General features: G+C 49.6%; 1 protein-coding gene across 1 annotated transcript in view; it reads right to left on the bottom strand.

Annotated features, from left to right (window-relative positions):
• plxna1b (plexin A1b) overlaps positions 1-10,345 on the bottom strand; it is a gene marked incomplete at its 3' end in the record, with an annotated part of 29,153 nt that extends 18,808 nt beyond the window's left edge. The window contains exon 1 of the mRNA XM_083771197.1: positions 9,155-10,345. Coding sequence (XP_083627323.1) covers positions 9,155-10,339 — 1,185 coding nt within the window. The 5' untranslated portion in view covers positions 10,340-10,345. The remainder of the gene's footprint in view (positions 1-9,154) is intronic.
• Between the last annotated feature and the right edge of the window lie 7,850 nt (positions 10,346-18,195).

Below are 18,195 nucleotides of genomic sequence, written 5' to 3'. Positions count from 1 at the left end.
TGTTGCAAAGTTTGAGGCCAATGGGTCCAGTGGTGTCAAAGATTAGCTGCGCACAGACCATAGACTGTAAAAGAATATGGACAAAGCGTTCCCCAGGTCTAACATGGACTTAAAATGAAGCCTGTTATTCCTGCACTGTAAGTCGCCATCTTTCTAGATTTGGGCCCAGCTGGCCATTGGCTGGCTCCGTTTTGGCCCAGCTGGCCATTGGCTGGCCCAGACACGAGGCGGGACTTCCCCCCTTCTTCTCCGTTGGTTTTTATTTTGACTCGAGTGGGAGGGGAATCCCGATCATAGACTGTAACGGTAGCCACGCCCCTCAGAACATGCGCAACTTTATGGTAATTTTTTTTATAAATGGGACCATAATTTTCCAAAAAGAATATTATGACATTAGAAATGAGACTTTAAACTAGTGACTGGAAGCAGAAAGTATTCATGACCATGTTTATTAAGGTAATACAGTCTAGGTGAAGTTGGGCCCAAATACATGGACTTCTATGGGGCTATGGATTTTTCTGGGTCCAGTGACAGCGCCACAACAGGCCATTATATGAACTTTCAGGAGTTTCAGGCTTCACAAAATATCTGTCTGACTGCCCCCCTGGCACAGACAGACAGACGGACACAAACATACAGACAAAGGGCAAAGATTTCATCTCGGTCTGGCGGGGATGACAAATCAGGTCCCCCACCCTGACATGAATAACTGAATGTTACCAAGCAGCAGAACACATATTGTGCTCCAGTCCATCTAATTTACAGAGAGTGAAGCCCAACAGAGTACATTTTTATCAGGTAGGAGGAGGTAAAGTGATTGGCTGTGTTAGCATCTGCAAGCCTAGTGGTCAGTCCCCAGAGGACAGATAGCTACAGATGCTACAGTATTTAACTGATAACCATGCTAATCTCAACTGCTCTCTCCGACCCATACACCACACACACACACACACACACACACACACACACACACACACACACACACACACACACACACACACACACACACACACACACACACACACACACACACACACACACACACACACACACACACACACACACACACACACACACACACCTGATGGAGCTACAAAGAGGGCTTGGAGCTGACACGGTAACCCAGATATGAGTGAGTCTCCTAGCGCTGCTGAAATAACCAACATTTAAACTTAACCTCAATCTCAGATTGAACACGAGAACACGACCTCTGACACCGCATTCCTTAGCTGTGGAGCAACAGCTGGCCAACGGAGCTCAGAACAAAACAAAACACCAAATACTTGCATATTGACATTGTCAGTGAAATTAACACTTGAATAAAAACGGCTGAATAAAAAAAAAAAAATTCTCTCGATGATTGATTACAGAGAATTGGGCCACTGATTGATGCCCCTGGCCAATGGCTCATTGTTGACATCCACCCCGCATGCAGCCCATCTGGTGAATGGGAGGGAGGGTGACATTGTGACTGGTCTGACGGGCACGCCACGCCAGGCAGATATAGCGACACTGCAGCAGTCTGGGACTGACTGTGGGCTGATGTGTGGGAGGTTGATGAGGGGCACTCCGATGCCGCTGTGACATGCACAAACACACCATTCATCGCACACACACACACACACACACACACACACACACACGCATCATGGAGGGTCAACAGGAGCACTCATGATGGCTATTATTTCACTCCCTCCTCTCATACACGTACACACACATATGGAAATAACACTTTGATGAGCTATGAACCACACACACACACACACACACACACACACACACACCATGACAGAGAGGCAGGTTGTGGGCTGCAACAGAGCAGCAGTCAGGTGACTGACACTGATATTATTCATGCTGGAGCTCGCTACTCCATCAACCTCTCCTCCTCTCCTCTCCTCTCGTCTCTGCCTTTTCTTTCATCCCCTCTTTCCCCTGCTGTTTCTTGGCAAGAAGACACTGCAAAAATATTTCCGGGGGGATATCACTCTCTCCCACAATCGTCCTCTCTCTCTCTCCCTCTCTCTCTCTCTCTCTCTCACCGACAGGCTACAGCGATGGGCTTACTCACTCTCTCCATTATACCTTTTGTCCTTCATCTCCATTTTCAGATGAAGGACTCTAGCTCTTCACTCGCTCAATTTCCCTTTTTATCTTAGTCATCTTTCCTCTCTTCTTCTCCTCTCCCATGCAGTCATCATGTCAGTCATCCCCTGCTTTTTTGTGCAGGTTTTTCCAGGCGTTCTCCATCAGTCTTCCACCTCACTCTGCCCAGTCAGCGCCATCTCTGTCTTTCTGTTATTTTACTCTCCCTCGCTTATCTTGCCTTACTCACGTCTCTCTTTCTCTCTCTCTACCTCCCTTTCTTTCATTTTATCTCCCTTTGCTCTCTTTACATTTTCTGTCTGTTCCGTTTTCTCTCTCTCCTTCCTCTCTTTCATTTCTTCCTCTCTGCACCGTACCTCCTGTGGACACCTCCTCATTTAACACACCTTTTTTACACATTGCAATCCAGTATTAGCTCTATTATTATTATCTCGTGTACTGTATATTGTTTGAGGTTGTTTTGCAGAACATGCCACATTAACACTGTGTAGCTTGTATACGTGAGAGTGAGTGACAAATAAACCTTGTTGATTCTTCTTGCCTCTGTGCTATACGTCGTCCTCCCTGTCACCATTTCTTCCCTCTCACCAGGCTCTCCTTCACTCCACCATGCTTTATCACCAGGCTCTCCTTCACTCCACCATGCTTTATCACCAGGCTCTCCTTCACTCCACCATGCTTTCTCACCAGGCTCTCCTTCACTCCACCATGCTTTATCACCAGGCTCTCCTTCACTCCACCATGCTTTCTCACCAGGCTCTCCTTCACTCCACCATGCTTTCTCACCAGGCTCTCCTTCACTCCACCGTGCTTTATCACCAGGCTCTCCCTCACTCCACCATGCTTTATCACCAGGCTCTCCTTCACTCCACCATGCTTTATCACCAGGCTCTCCCTCACTCCACCATGCTTTCTCACCAGGCTCTCCTTCACTCCACCATGCTTTATCACCAGGCTCTCCTTCACTCCACCATGCTTTCTCACCAGGCTCTCCTTCACTCCACCATGCTTTATCACCAGGCTCTCCTTCACTCCACCATGCTTTATCACCAGGCTCTCCTTCACTCCACCATGCTTTCTCACCAGGCTCTCCCTCACTCCACCGTGCTTTATCACCAGGCTCTCCCTCACTCCACCATGCTTTATCACCAGGCTCTCCTTCACTCCACCGTGCTTTATCACCAGGCTCTCCTTCACTCCACCGTGCTTTATCACCAGGCTCTCCCTCACTCCACCATGCTTTATCACCAGGCTCTCCCTCACTCCACCATGCTTTATCACCAGGCTCTCCTTCACTCCACCATGCTTTATCACCAGGCTCTCCTTCACTCCACCATGCTTTATCACCAGGCTCTCCCTCACTCCACCATGCTTTATCACCAGGCTCTCCCTCACTCCACCATGCTTTATCACCAGGCTCTCCCTCACTCCACCATGCTTTATCACCAGGCTCTCCTTCACTCCACCATGCTTTCACCTCTCCTTCACTCCACCATGCTTTATCACCATGCTTTCACCTCTCCTTCACTCCACCATGCTTTCACCTCTCCTTCACTCCACCGTGCTTTATCACCATGCTTTCACCTCTCCTTCACTCCACCATGCTTTCACCTCTCCTTCACTCCACCGTGCTTTATCACCATGCTTTCACCTCTCCTTCACTCCACCATGCTTTCACCTCTCCTTCACTCCACCATGCTTTCACCTCTCCTTCACTCCACCGTGCTTTATCACCATGCTTTCACCTCTCCTTCACTCCACCATGCTTTCTCCTCTCCTTCACTCCACCATGCTTTATCACCATGCTTTCACCTCTCCTTCACTCCACCGTGCTTTATCACCATGCTTTCACCTCTCCTTCACTCCACCGTGCTTTATCACCATGCTTTCACCTCTCCTTCACTCCACCATGCTTTCACCTCTCCTTCACTCCACCATGCTTTCACCTCTCCTTCACTCCACCATGCTTTCTCCTCTCCTTCACTCCACCGTGCTTTATCACCATGCTTTCACCTCTCCTTCACTCCACCATGCTTTCTCCTCTCCTTCACTCCACCATGCTTTATCACCATGCTTTCACCTCTCCTTCACTCCACCATGCTTTCACCTCTCCTTCACTCCACCATGCTTTCACCTCTCCTTCACTCCACCGTGCTTTATCACCATGCTTTCACCTCTCCTTCACTCCACCATGCTTTCTCCTCTCCTTCACTCCACCATGCTTTATCACCATGCTTTCACCTCTCCTTCACTCCACCGTGCTTTATCACCATGCTTTCACCTCTCCTTCACTCCACCATGCTTTCACCTCTCCTTCACTCCACCATGCTTTCACCTCTCCTTCACTCCACCATGCTTTCTCCTCTCCTTCACTCCACCGTGCTTTATCACCATGCTTTCACCTCTCCTTCACTCCACCATGCTTTCTCCTCTCCTTCACTCCACCATGCTTTATCACCATGCTTTCACCTCTCCTTCACTCCACCATGCTTTCACCTCTCCTTCACTCCACCATGCTTTCACCTCTCCTTCACTCCACCGTGCTTTATCACCATGCTTTCACCTCTCCTTCACTCCACCATGCTTTCTCCTCTCCTTCACTCCACCATGCTTTATCACCATGCTTTCACCTCTCCTTCACTCCACCGTGCTTTATCACCATGCTTTCACCTCTCCTTCACTCCACCATGCTTTCACCTCTCCTTCACTCCACCATGCTTTCACCTCTCCTTCACTCCACCATGCTTTCTCCTCTCCTTCACTCCACCGTGCTTTATCACCATGCTTTCACCTCTCCTTCACTCCACCATGCTTTCTCCTCTCCTTCACTCCACCATGCTTTATCACCATGCTTTCACCTCTCCTTCACTCCACCATGCTTTCACCTCTCCTTCACTCCACCATGCTTTCACCTCTCCTTCACTCCACCGTGCTTTATCACCATGCTTTCACCTCTCCTTCACTCCACCATGCTTTCTCCTCTCCTTCACTCCACCATGCTTTATCACCATGCTTTCACCTCTCCTTCACTCCACCGTGCTTTATCACCATGCTTTCACCTCTCCTTCACTCCACCATGCTTTCACCTCTCCTTCACTCCACCATGCTTTCTCCTCTCCTTCACTCCACCGTGCTTTATCACCATGCTTTCACCTCTCCTTCACTCCACCATGCTTTCACCTCTCCTTCACTCCACCATGCTTTCTCCTCTCCTTCACTCCACCATGCTTTATCACCATGCTTTCTCCTCTCCTTCACTCCACCGTGCTTTATCACCATGCTTTCACCTCTCCTTCACTCCACCATGCTTTCACCTCTCCTTCACTCCACCATGCTTTCACCTCTCCTTCACTCCACCATGCTTTCTCCTCTCCTTCACTCCACCATGCTTTCTCCTCCCCCTCACTCCACCATGCTTTCTCACCAGGCTCTCCCTCACTCCACCATGCTTTCTCCTCTCCTTCACTCCACCATGCTTTCTCCTCCCCCTCACTCCACCATGCTTTCTCACCAGGCTCTCCCTCACTCCACCATGCTTTCACCTCTCTCTCTCTCTCTCTCTCTCTCTCTAGTCTTTATTGATCCACTCTCAACCTGGGTAGAAGGTCAGAGGTTCACTAATAAAGCTCAGGGACAGAAACGCGTGCACGCAGGCAGTCGCACATGTCACGCACACACTAACTGCTGAGGTAATGAATGGAGTCTGTCTGCTTTGAGCAAATAGCTCAAGCATCCTGAAGCTGCTTGTAACATGCAAACGTTTTTTTATTTAAACAGCCACCATCTCTGCACGCATAAACAATTCATGACACACACACACAGACACAGACACAGACACAGACACAGACACAGACACAGACACAGACACACACACACACACACACACACACACACACACACACACACACACACACACACACACACACACACACACACACACACACACACACACACACACAGTTGACAGAGTGTTTGTCTCCATCCATCATGTTAGGCTGTGTGTCTAGCAGCTGTCCAGGTCATCATGCCCCCCCCCCCCACACAGCCACTCTGTCAACCTCCAGTTATTCACCAGCCACCGTCAGAGACGCTCCCCCACTTTGCAGCTCCATCAAACTCTACCGCTGACACATTCATCGCAGAGTACTCTGATTAACTAAACTATGCACCAATCCACTCCATACGAGTCCAGATACTCTCTAGTCCAGTGATGGTGCCTTTTGAAGTCAAGAGGGGCGGCGGTGGCTCAGGGGTAGAGTGCCTGGATGGTAACCGTAAGGTTGCCAGTTCGAACCCGGGCTCCCCCAGAGTTACTGTCGAAGTGTCCTTGAGCAAGACACTGAACCCCTAATTGCTCCCGATGTGCTGGTTGGTGCCTTGCATGGTTTCCGCTGCCATCGGTGTATGAATGTGTGTGTGAATGGGTGAATGTAATGCACAATCTCTGTAAAGCGCCTTGGATAAAGGCGCTATATAAATGCACCATTTACCATTTACCATTTAAGATACCATCTAGTCCAGTGACGGTGCCTTTTGGGTTTCAAGGACCCCCAGTTTGACATGCAATAGGCCGCGGACACACATTTGTATTAATTTGTTCTTTGGGACCCCAATCTACACACCGTCAAATGTTCAGTGTTAATTCAACAGCTTGTTTCGGCTGATCCACAACAAGCACACGACTAATGGCTAATGGTTCCTTCAGAATATGGAGGCTGGGGTTAAGCTCATGTGTTTACGTGTGATAATATATTAGGATAGTGCTAGTTCTCACAGTATAAAATAGAAGGCTTATGAGGCTCTGATCTGAGGTCAGATTTAGAGGCGTCTCTGACCATTGACTGGGGGTTAAAGTTGGTGCAAGGGCCGCTGACTCCAGGTCAGTGTGAAAAGGGCAACATGGGGCAAGCGGCATTAACCTCGGGCCAACCCGCGGGTCGCTGTGGGATCACAGGGTCAACCAATCAGCTTTAGCCCTGAGGCAATTACATCATCAGCCCCCTGACAGTTTATAGGAGAGCTGTGGCAACAGCGTGGTTTGTAAAAAGCCTCTGTAAGCAAACATGCATAGATTGCACACACACACACACACACACGTGTGGGATGCTGAGTCCATGAGTCCTGGGGCATGTATGCTGCTTGCACGGTACATAATCAGTCCCTGCGTGCGTGTGTGTGTGTGTGTGTGTGTGTGTGTGTGTGTGTGTGTGTGTGTGTGTGTGTGTGTGTGTGTGTGTGTGTGTGTGTGTGTGTGTGTGTGTGTGTGTGTGTGTGTGTGTGTGTGTGTGCGTGTGTAGACAGACAGACAGACCGAGCAATCGAGATTGCTCACACTGAGGTTTATGGTTTAAATGTCACCACAGAATGCAGGTGCTGTGTGACGCCATCAGACTCTCCAGGTTGTTCCATCATGACTGCCTGCCTAAATATGTCCCAAACCGTCCCCCTAAGGTCTTCCACTGCTGGCCTGCTCGCTTTGCCTAAAGAAATGGCAACTAAAAAATACGGGGAAGCAGCTTTTTGCTTCTAGGGGCTGTCGGCATGGAACAAGCTCCCACTGTACCTTCGTCAGGCAGCCTCTGTAGACATTTTTAAAGCTCAGCTCAAGACCCACTTCTACAACATTGCTTTTAATTGAAGATAGCTTGTAGATAGCTATTTTCACTATATGTTTTGTTTTTATATGATCGTTCACTAATTAAATAGTAACAGAAGTATTTCATACATTTCTCCTGCGACTGGATTCTTTTACTGCAGTGTACCATTGTATCTCATCCTTTCATTTATTTTAGATCTGTGCTATACTTGATGCTCCTCCTGCCTTCTCTCTAACCTGCTGCCCCCTCAGGGAACTCACTATAAAGGCCATCTTATCTTATAACTTTAAAAAGGTCTTCTAATAAACCTGAAGCCTGGAGGAGAGTGTACTGGGTTCAATCCAGACAACATTCCACGTACGTGAGTGCGTGTGTGTGTGTGTGTGTGTGTGCGTGCGCGTGCACACGTGTTTGGTAGATGTGTTAGGCCATGCAACATGTGCTAGTCAGTAAAAACCTGCACCACATCAAACCACACTATTAGCACTGTGCGTGTGTGTGTGTGTGCGTGTGTGCGTGCGTGCGTGTGTACGTGCGTGCGTGACATTTCACAAATCCCAGGGACTTTGGGGCTAATGATGTCCCTGGTCTGAGTGAAAACTAACCACAGGGAGGGCTCGAGGGAGAAAGTGAGATAGATGAATGGGTGGGGGTGGGGGGTAATGGGGCAGGGGGTGGGGGGGGTAATGGGGCCCAAAACCACAAGAAGTAGAGCATAGGAAGTGTACGGTTTCAAAATAAACTCCTTGGTTTTTTTAATATGACTATGAATCCATTTGGACTAAATGGATTACCATTGGACCTTTTCAGAACAAAAAAAACTTGGGAAGAGTTTGTAAAAACAACTTTTTGTAGTTTGTAGAGACAATAAAACAGGACTAAATATGACCATGACTAGAACTAACTAGAACTAAGATGAGAGAACATATTACTCCAGTTTTGGCATCACTGCACTGGCTTCCGGTTGTTTTTAGGATTGATTTTAAAATTATTTTACTTGTCTATAAAGCTCTCAATGGTCTCGCACCTTCCTACCTACATGACTGCCTGCCTAAATATGTCCCAAACTGCCCCCTAAGGTCTTCCACCGCCGGCCTGCTCGCTTTGCCTAAAAAAATGGCAACTAAAAAATACGGGGAAGCAGCTTTTTGCTTCTACGGGCCGACGGCATGGAACAAGCTCCCACTGTACCTTCGTCAGGCAGCCTCTGTAGACATTTTTAAAGCTCAGCTCAAGACCCACTTCTACAACATTGCCTTTAATTGATCTTTTATTTTTTGTTATTCATGTCCTCACTGTACTGCATTACTGCTTGTTTTTTAATGTCGTTGCCTTGCTTTTCTTTTATTCTCCATTGTTCTGTAAAGCACTTTGAGCTGCATTTCATGTCATGAAAGGTGCTATACAAATAAAGTTTTATTATTATTATTATTATGAGAGAAGGTCTGACTTACCGAGTTGATGCACGCCAGCTCCTTGTTCAGCAGCCACGGTAAGGACAGCTTCCCGTCTCCCTTGTAACACGACTGGATCCTCTCCTTGATCTTCTCCTTGATCTTCCTCAGCGTGAACAGGCACAGGGCCGACTCCTTGGGCGGCTTCGAGCGGTTCTTCTGGCCCTGGGAGAACACCGTGAAGAGGATGTCTTCGTTCTCAGAGATCCCCAGGGACTTGGCCAGCTGTTGGCCCGGTCGGGTCAGGTAGGCGTCCTGGACCAGCCGATACTCCACGCCGTCCTTGGTGCAGCCGATGGGGAACTCGACGTAGGAGTAAAACTTGGGGTCGTCCACGCACAGGCGGACGATCTTGGAGGTGAAGAACTGCTCTCCGCTGGCGTCGGGGGACGTGAGCTGGGTGTCCAGCTGCATGGTCAGGTAGTAGACGAACTGCTCGCTGCTGAAGCTGTAGACATAGTAGATGTCGAACGCGGGGAACTTGGACAGGGTGTCCGAGGGGATCTTGAGCTGAGAGGAGACAAACTCGTCCTGGTAGACGAAGCTGAACATCTCGGCGTTCTCCTCGTTCTCCATCAGCTTGCGGCTGGAGAGCGTGGGGAAGTATTCCGACTTGCCGTCGATGGGCGTGCCGATGAAGAGCTTGCTGGTGGCGCCGTAGGGGGGGCTGATGATGACCCCGGACATGGTCCCCGACTCGGCCACGCTGGACAGGTAGTGCTCCTTGCGGTGGTGCGGCTCCCCCAGCTTGAAGAGGTCGTCCAGGCGCAGGAACTGGCAGATGCCCTGGGAGGTGCTGCCGCAGGCGATGAGGCGGTTCTGCGTGTAGTCGATGAGGAGGAGCTTGTTGACGTTGGGCGTCCGGGCCAGCTCGTGCGGGCAGGACTGGACGCTGGGCGGCGGGTAGCACTTCTCGTTGTCCTCCACGGGCCCCGTCAGGTGGCTCCGCAGCTTGGTCAGGTTCGCGGACAGCTTGAAGATCCAGTTGACGGAGCCCACGTAGACCTCCCCGGTCTTGTTGTGGATGGCCAGGTGAGTCAGCCCCCAGTCGACGGGGGCAAAGCGTCTGAAGTCCTGCTGGGTCTGACCTCCCGAGAGGTAGAAGTCTGTGAGGAGCAGCAGTCCCAGACTGAGGAGCAGGCGCCCCGAGCCAGGGGAAGCCCCTGACCGAGCTAGGGGACACATATCTGGGGCTGGGGGAGGAGGAGGTGGAGGAGAAGAGTCTCCGGCACGTCCCAAGTCCCAAGTCAGCCTTGTCTTTTTTTTCTGCTATATTTCCTTTGGAACAAGGTTGGATGGCGGGAGTGAGGGAGGGAGGGAAGGAAAGGCAAAGCTGCTATTGATCCACTGTCCTTTTCTCTGCGCTGCGAGCTGTCATCTGTAGAGGCACAGGTTGGGAGCCCTGCAAGGCACAAAGAAATAAAAGGAAAGAAAAACACATCATGAGTTACCAAGGAACATTTCCTATTGATTATGCATCAGGCAGAGGCAGAGAGAGAGGCCTAAAAAAAGGCTCTCAGACAGACGGCCAAAATTAGAAAAGGAGAAGGAAGAAAAAAGTTGAGTTGACATTCACCCCCAGCAATAAATAAATGATATCACGTCAAAGTCTGAAGGGCAAATGCGTGTCGGCATTTAATTATGAAGGGAGATGGCATGGGAGGCAGAGGCTGATTATGAGAGGCTCTGTACACAGAATGTGAGTCATGCTGAAATGAGTTATAGACCCCACCACAACACCCAACTCTTTAATATTTCATAACTTCCAGCATTTAACCACAAGGGCTTTGGAGAGCGGCTGCGTTTGAAGGAAGTGCCAGTGGGCGCTGTTATATTGACAGCCTGCAATTTATAGTCCAGGTCCAAGGCTTTCCCGTCGCGGTTACAGCGGTATCAACAAACTTCCCAGTATCGCCTTATTCTAATTAGACCTTGCTTTTACTGCCAATAGGGTCCAGACATGGCTCTCGGTGGCTCACGGCTCAGCGGCTGTCCGATGGCCAGAAGGAGCTGGTTAACCCCTTCAGGGAGCTACAATCACAACAACAACTCAGGAGCTGCTGCTCCCTGTCAGGACGCACAAAGGCACGGTGCGCCCAGAGGGAAGGGAGAAGTGTTGTCTGAGATGTTGCTGCTCAATCCCCTGGAGGGCATGTTGTTGTTGGTGGTCTTATCATCATCGCCGTTCTGAAGTGCCCCTTCTTTCTTGCAAAGCCCCCTCCTCATCTATACCTACCCCCACCCCACCCCTCCCCTCCCATTACAGACTGACAACCACCACTACGCACTGATTGTCTGCATCCTTCCTCGTCCAACCTTAGCAGTCTCTTAATTGCAGAGGCGAGGCTCCACCATTCAGCCGGTCCCAGAATGGGAGGCGGATTTAGCTACACGTAGCAACACAATATAACATAATGTGCTTGTTCATCTACAATCTTCTTCATAACGCACAGTCGCACACAGTGCACACTACACTACACCCCAGAGTTGGTATCCCTCGACAACGTGTGTGGTGCGTGCGTGCGTGCGTGCGTGCGGGGAAGTTGGGGCTTTGCTGGGCGCGTGCCTCACCACTTCTCGACAGTCAAATCGTGTTAGGGCGATATCAGGACATTAGTTCTCCTGTAAATGCTGATTATGTCAAACGGTTCTCACAACTCTCCGCTCCTGCATCCCTCAGTTTCACCTTGACGATATCAGAGTGTCTGCACAGAGACTATAGTTTATGACTGAACCCATCCGAGGAGACATGACAAAGACAGACCCCAATGGAGAGAGAGAGACGAGGTGTGAGGGCAGTGTGTGTGTGTGTGTGTGTGTGTGTGTGTGTGTGTGTGTGTGTGTGTGTGTGTGTGTGTGTGTGTGTGAGACAGATAGAAGGAAATCAAAGGGAGAGAACAGGGGGAAAAGGGGAGATGAGGTATGTGTCATTTATTTCCCTCCCCGTCTTATCGTGGTTCTTCTTCCTCCACCTCTGCTGGTGAGTGATGGAGAGGCAGGCCTATCTGTCAATCAGGCCCCAAGGATACAGGCCAGGGAGTGTGGTCACTTTACCTGGGAATCCAGGCGAGTGTGTGCGTGTGTGTGTGTGTGTGTGTGTGTGTGTGTGTGTGTGTGTGTGTGTGTGTGTGTGTGTGTGTGTGTGTGTACTCCTGCATGCGTGTGTGTCCTAGATATATCTGTATTCTGTATGGATCCGACTGCTCTTTTGTGTTCATACAGCTATGCTTCAGGGTCGCACGTGCGCGCCGTGCATGCAAGGCTTTCCAAAGAACAAACGTGGACAAAAAGAAAGAAATGTGTCGCCAATCATAGACACCACTTTAGCCAGATATAAAGACTGTCTGAATACCTTCATGTTACTAGTCAGTCATTCAAAGACAAACAAACAAGATATTATTTGGAGCAAGAAGCAGTGTGCAGGAGTGATCTTTAACCAGACTATAGCACTTCCACAGTATGCCAACATAACCCAGCTTTGGCAAAGCCAGGCAGATCACAGTGAAGTGGTGTTTTTGTCCATTTGCCAGAAATGGAAAAAGAATAGTGTCCACAGACTATACACTGAATAGCTGCTATACACAAATACTGTATTTATGCTTCTGCACCCATGCCTTCTGCAGAATAAAGACTTCATATACTGCAGAAGCACGAATGTCAAAACAAAAATAAAGAACTGTGTAGCATAGCATTGCAGTGTGCATACTCTATACTCCATTCATTGTTTCTGTATTGAACCTATACCCTACAGTCTGGATGGCTTTGTGCCTGTTTGACATCTATAAGTCATCACATGCCACTAGAATGCCTGGAGACGACATGAATGTGTCAACTTAAGATATGTAGAATGGAGAGAGGGGATGGGGAAGGGGAGAAGACAGAGTGAGAGGAATGAGAGATTGAGTGAAAGAAAAGAGACAGGAGTCAGGACTGCTGACAATCACAGGTAGGAGAGAGGAGAGGAGAGGAGATGGGCAGAAGACCATTTTTTTAATCCGACCGGTGCCAGATTATCGGGTCCGATGCCGAAGAATCCGAACACACGGGGGCTCTATGAAAAGAAAAGAGCGAAAGAAGAAGAACATCGGAAGGGGAGAGGAGGAGGAGGTGAGTGGGCGGCGAGTCCTTACGGAGCAGAGCCGGAGACAGCCAGGCTCAGTATTAACTGCAGACTGAAGGACCTGAGCTGCAGTTATCAGATATAACCCCCGCTTCCCTCGGCTCCTCTTCCCTCGGCTCCCTGCTCTGCCCCCTCTCCCTCTCCTCCTGTGCAGGAGAATGAATGTGGACGGCAGCCTCTTCAACATAAGCAGCTGCAATAAAGTGACGAGCTAGAGCCTATTAAAATTTTAAATAAATGAATTTTTCCTGCGCAACGGCACAGTCGGGAGAGCAAATGTCAATTTAAAGTGTGGCATCACTCAGGGAGGATGGCTGACTCATTTTCATTTTTCAAGAGAGGGCGAGAGAATAAGAGGGTGTGAGGGTGTGTGTGTGTGTCTGTGTCTGTGTGTGTGTGTGTGTGTGTGTGTGTGTGTGTGTGTGTGTGTGTGTGTGTGTGTGTGTGTGTGTGTGTGTGTGTGTGTGTGTGTGTGTGTGTGTGTGTTTGTGTGTGTGTGTTTGTGTGTGTGTGTGTGTGTGTGTGTGTGTGTGTGTGTGTGTGTGTGTGTGTGTGTGTCTGTGTGTAAGGGAACCACAGAGAGAGTGTACGGTCTTCTCTGTGGTGATTCCTCTTCATTTGGTGCCGTGCGAGGCTTGACGTAACGGACTGCAATGAACCGCACAACAACATGCGTGGCTCTCCAGATGCTTGTTTATCTGCCCTGGTAACGAGACAACGGCATACTTAACACTGTGTCCGAACGCGCACGGCCGAAAAGACCAGGCGACATCACCACCTGAACCCACCATACCGCAGGGGCGGCGGTGGCTCAGGGGGTAGAGTGCCTGGATGGTAACCGTAAGGTTGCCAGTTCGAACCCGGGCTCCCCCAGAGTTACTGTCAAAGTGTCCTTGAGCAAGACTCTGAACCCCTAATTGCTCCCGATGTGCTAGTTGGTGCCTTGCATGGTTTCCGCTGCCATCGGTGTATGAATGTGTGTGTGAATTAAGGTTGGGCGATATGCCAATTTTTTTCAACCGCCAATCGTCTGACCAATATTCGCCGATTGACGATGTATTCGTGTCATAAAAGTAAAGTGAGAACAGCTCACTGCAGGTCGCAAAAAAGCCAGATCTACAAGCTCTCAAGGCGCCGCGTCCTGCCTGTTTTCGCAGCTCCGTTCGCTAGGCGTTGAGAGCTTGTAGATCAGTCTGTTTCTGCAGACTGCAGCGCAGCCAGGCAGGGTAACTAGCTCCCTTCCCTCCCCGCACGTCGGAGGCTCGGAGCGGAGCCCACAAGCTGCTGCGGCCGCCCCGGGCTGATCCACACAGGCTCTCAAGGCATCGCGTCCTGCCTCTTTTTGCAGTGCCGTTCGCTACGCGTTGAGAGCTTGTAGATCTGTCTATTTTTGCAGCGCTGGTGTCGGGGTTCGTTCACGTTGTCAATAAAAATAACTTGGATTACAGGCGGAGATGAAGTTCAATCAGTGGGTTGCACCAGTATTGGCTACACGCTAAGCTAATGCTAAGCTAAGCGCTATTATGATCCCCGAGCCTATACACTAACACTAGTAGAAAGTTTTTTTTATTTCCCCCCCCGCCACTCACGGGTGGCGCATTGGGATTGTGATGAGACACGAGACAGCAGTGTGCATTCTGTTGTGACTGTATATTATTAAACTGCATGGGTCTGGACTCCGGAGCTTAAACAACATGTAGGCTACATCCTCCCAGCTCCCAGCCTTTACTTTGGCTGGCGGCTGCCGTAAGTGCCGTGCCCCGGTGCCCGATGCTGGCTGCTGACAGTGCTGAGTGCGGGGACAGTGGGAGGCTGGGAGCATACCATTATAACGGGGGATTTTCACCCGGCCGCTGTTACTACATGTTGCTCACACTTTACATGTTAATTGGGCTAAATCGTCCCGAGAAATCGCCTAATAAAAATATTCGGCGATTGGATTCGTATATTCGCGATTGACGATGTATTCGTATCGTCACCCAACCCTAGTGTGAATGGGTGAATGTAATGCACAATCTCTGTAAAGCGCCTTGGATAAAGGCGCTATATAAATGCACCATTTACCATTTATACCGCGACATACGATCACCACCTGACATACGAGATGATATGAGAAAGAGCAGTGAAAACTACTGACATCCACGAGGAGTGTCTAATTCCTCTCGTAAGTGGACGCCACCACCAGCGGGGTCCTATATAGGAAGAAAGGAGGTATAGAAGGAAGGAAGGGGGGGGGGTTGATTGACAGAAGAGGATATTATCAATCGCTCAGCTTCTTACAGGTTCCACCCCCCACACACCCCCCCCCACTGTGCCCTCCTCAGCGTCAATTTCCTCCCGAGCTGAAATGCAGCAGTATAAGGAGAGGTGCTAGAACAAGGTTACAGGCCATATCTGGCACCATCAACACAAAACATGTCAATCATTTTTTTTCTTTTTCTCCCCAGTCTGTCATGTGTGTGTGTGTGGCTTTGGGGGGGTGGCCAGCAGTGACAACGCCGGGGTGGGGCGAATGTGTGAGGGGGGGGGGGGGGGGGGGGGGGGGAACTAGGCATGACTCAACTATGGAGGTTTGGAAGAAGGGAAAGACCTCCTCCAACGACAAATTGTATCGCGTATCGCGCCACCGAGTGGCGCGATACGAGCTTGTAGGTCTGCTATTTTTGAAAAATCGAAGAACGACTGACATTTTTATAGAATCTGATCTCAGGTAAGAATGGGTTCATCAGACCAGTGTGTGTCCGGCGGAAACCTCGTTATGAATCTGATCTCAGGTCAGAATGGGTTAAGAAAAGGTTTGAGATATTTTTTAGACAGTTTTCACAGTCACAGTGTGTCTGATTGCTACAAAGCAGTTAATATAATAACTCTAACAATGCATCCGATTCCAAACCTCTCAAGGTGTTAGATTTGTCTGGGTCTGGGTCTACGGTGAGTTACCTGGCTGTGCCCCTGAGAGAAAGAAATGGAACGACAGACAGAAATTCCTGTAGATGCAGAATCTCTCTCCCTCCCCCCCCCCCCCCCCCCCCCCCCCCCCCCCCCCCCCCGCTCTCCTCTCCAAAGCAGCTAAACCTGTCCATTCTGATAATGGCTGTGGTTCAGCTGTGGTGCAGTGCTGATTTATTGCAGGTGGCATATCAATTATAGCACTCGCTGCTGGAAGAGAGAGAGAGAGAGAGAGGGAGAGGGAGAGAGAGAGAGAGAGAGAGAGAGAGCGAGAGAGGGAGAGAGAGAGAGAGAGAGGGAAATAAGAGGAATGGCGCTCAGGCAATACTGCACTGCTTCACAACATGTGGGTCACATCTGGGACTGGAGTGTGTGTGTGCGTGTGAACGCTGTGCGCATTGTGAGCGAGCGAAGCGAGCGTGTGTGTGTGTGTGTGTCTGTGTGTGTGTGTGTGTGTGTGTGTGTGTGTGTGTGTCTGTGTGTGTGTGGGGTGGGGGGGGGGGTGGGGGGTGCAAAGAAGACTGTGTACATGTGAAGGAAGAGTCTTCAAGACCCACACACACCATTTTAACCAATACTAACTATACCATGAGGCGCCATAATGAACGTTAAAAGGTGGTTAAAAGGTGGTTAAGGAAATGCACACTGTGCTCACAATCAAAGGACACACACACACACACACACACACACACACACACACACACACACACAAAATGAGGATGCATTGCACATCAAGCCCGGCATTCACACACAGTACAGTACAGTACAGTACAGTACAGTACAGGCACACACACACCACTGAATGGGTCTACTCTCTATCCTAATCTCCCCTCCTCGACCCATCCATTCCATTTTCAAGTCCCACCCACTCCACAGATTTACCCAGGGGGCCATGGGGTGTAAGTGGGTAGGGGGGTGGGGATGGAAAATTGGGACGGAGGGGGGGAGGGGGCTATAGGGTGGCAGAGCTTGGGGGGAGAGAGGAGGTAAGCTAGTAGGGGTAGGGGAAGGGGGGGGGGGACCAGGCGGCCCCAAAGCCTTAATCCATTCTGATCGGGCACCCATTTTGGTGTTGGCATCATGTCGTGCTTTAGCTATTTAAAAATAGCAGATCTACAAGCTCGTAGCGCGCCACCGAGTGGCGCGCTACGAGCTTGTAGGTCTGCTATTTTTTGAAAAATCGAAGAACGACTGACATTTTTTAGAATCTGATCTCAGGTCAGAATGGGTTCATCAGACCAGTGTGTGTCCGGCGGAAACCTCGTGTGAATCTGATCTCAGGTCAGAATGGGTTAATCCCCTCCCTGGGTCTGTCTAATCTCTAGCATCACCACCACTACCTCCACCGCCACTATCTGCATATGGACAGAAGGGATTACCATCCCCCGATACACTGATGGATGACTGGAGATGGATTGATAGAAGTCCCTTTGATATACGTTAAAACAAATAAAAAATGGCTACAACAAAGCACAAACACAACACAAGACATTATTCATTATCATCACGCAGCAAAGGCAGTTGGTTGCTTTTTAAGTTGTATATTCCTGCACTAAACAGACATGCTTAAGTCAACTTAAGTACCTATTTTATAATTATGAAAAGGCTAAAATAGCCAATCCACAATGTGTTATGATTAACTTATGATGACTGAGCTTGAGACTCTGCTATTTTTGGACGATTTGGGAATTTTTTGAAAATGTTAACCTACAAAGGCATGTCTAAAATAAGCTTGTGGGGGTTGAAAGTGGTTAAGGTCTAATGGGTCAAATTACACACATGCGCACGTGCACACGCACTCACACACACACACACACACGCACACACGCACACGCACACGCACACGCACACACACACACACAGTCTGGTTGTTGGGTATACCGGTCATGTGTGAAACCGACTATCCAGCCAGTCTCTACATCCAGTGACAGAACTATAGGTTCCCCACAGTCCAAATCCACACAGATGCTAT

The sequence above is a fragment of the Protomyctophum parallelum genome (genome assembly GCF_964188405.1).
Source record: "Protomyctophum parallelum genome assembly, chromosome: 8".
Lineage (NCBI taxonomy): Eukaryota > Metazoa > Chordata > Actinopteri > Myctophiformes > Myctophidae > Protomyctophum > Protomyctophum parallelum.
The sequence above is the reverse complement of the archived record's forward strand: the minus strand, read 5'-3'. Positions and strand labels throughout refer to the sequence as shown.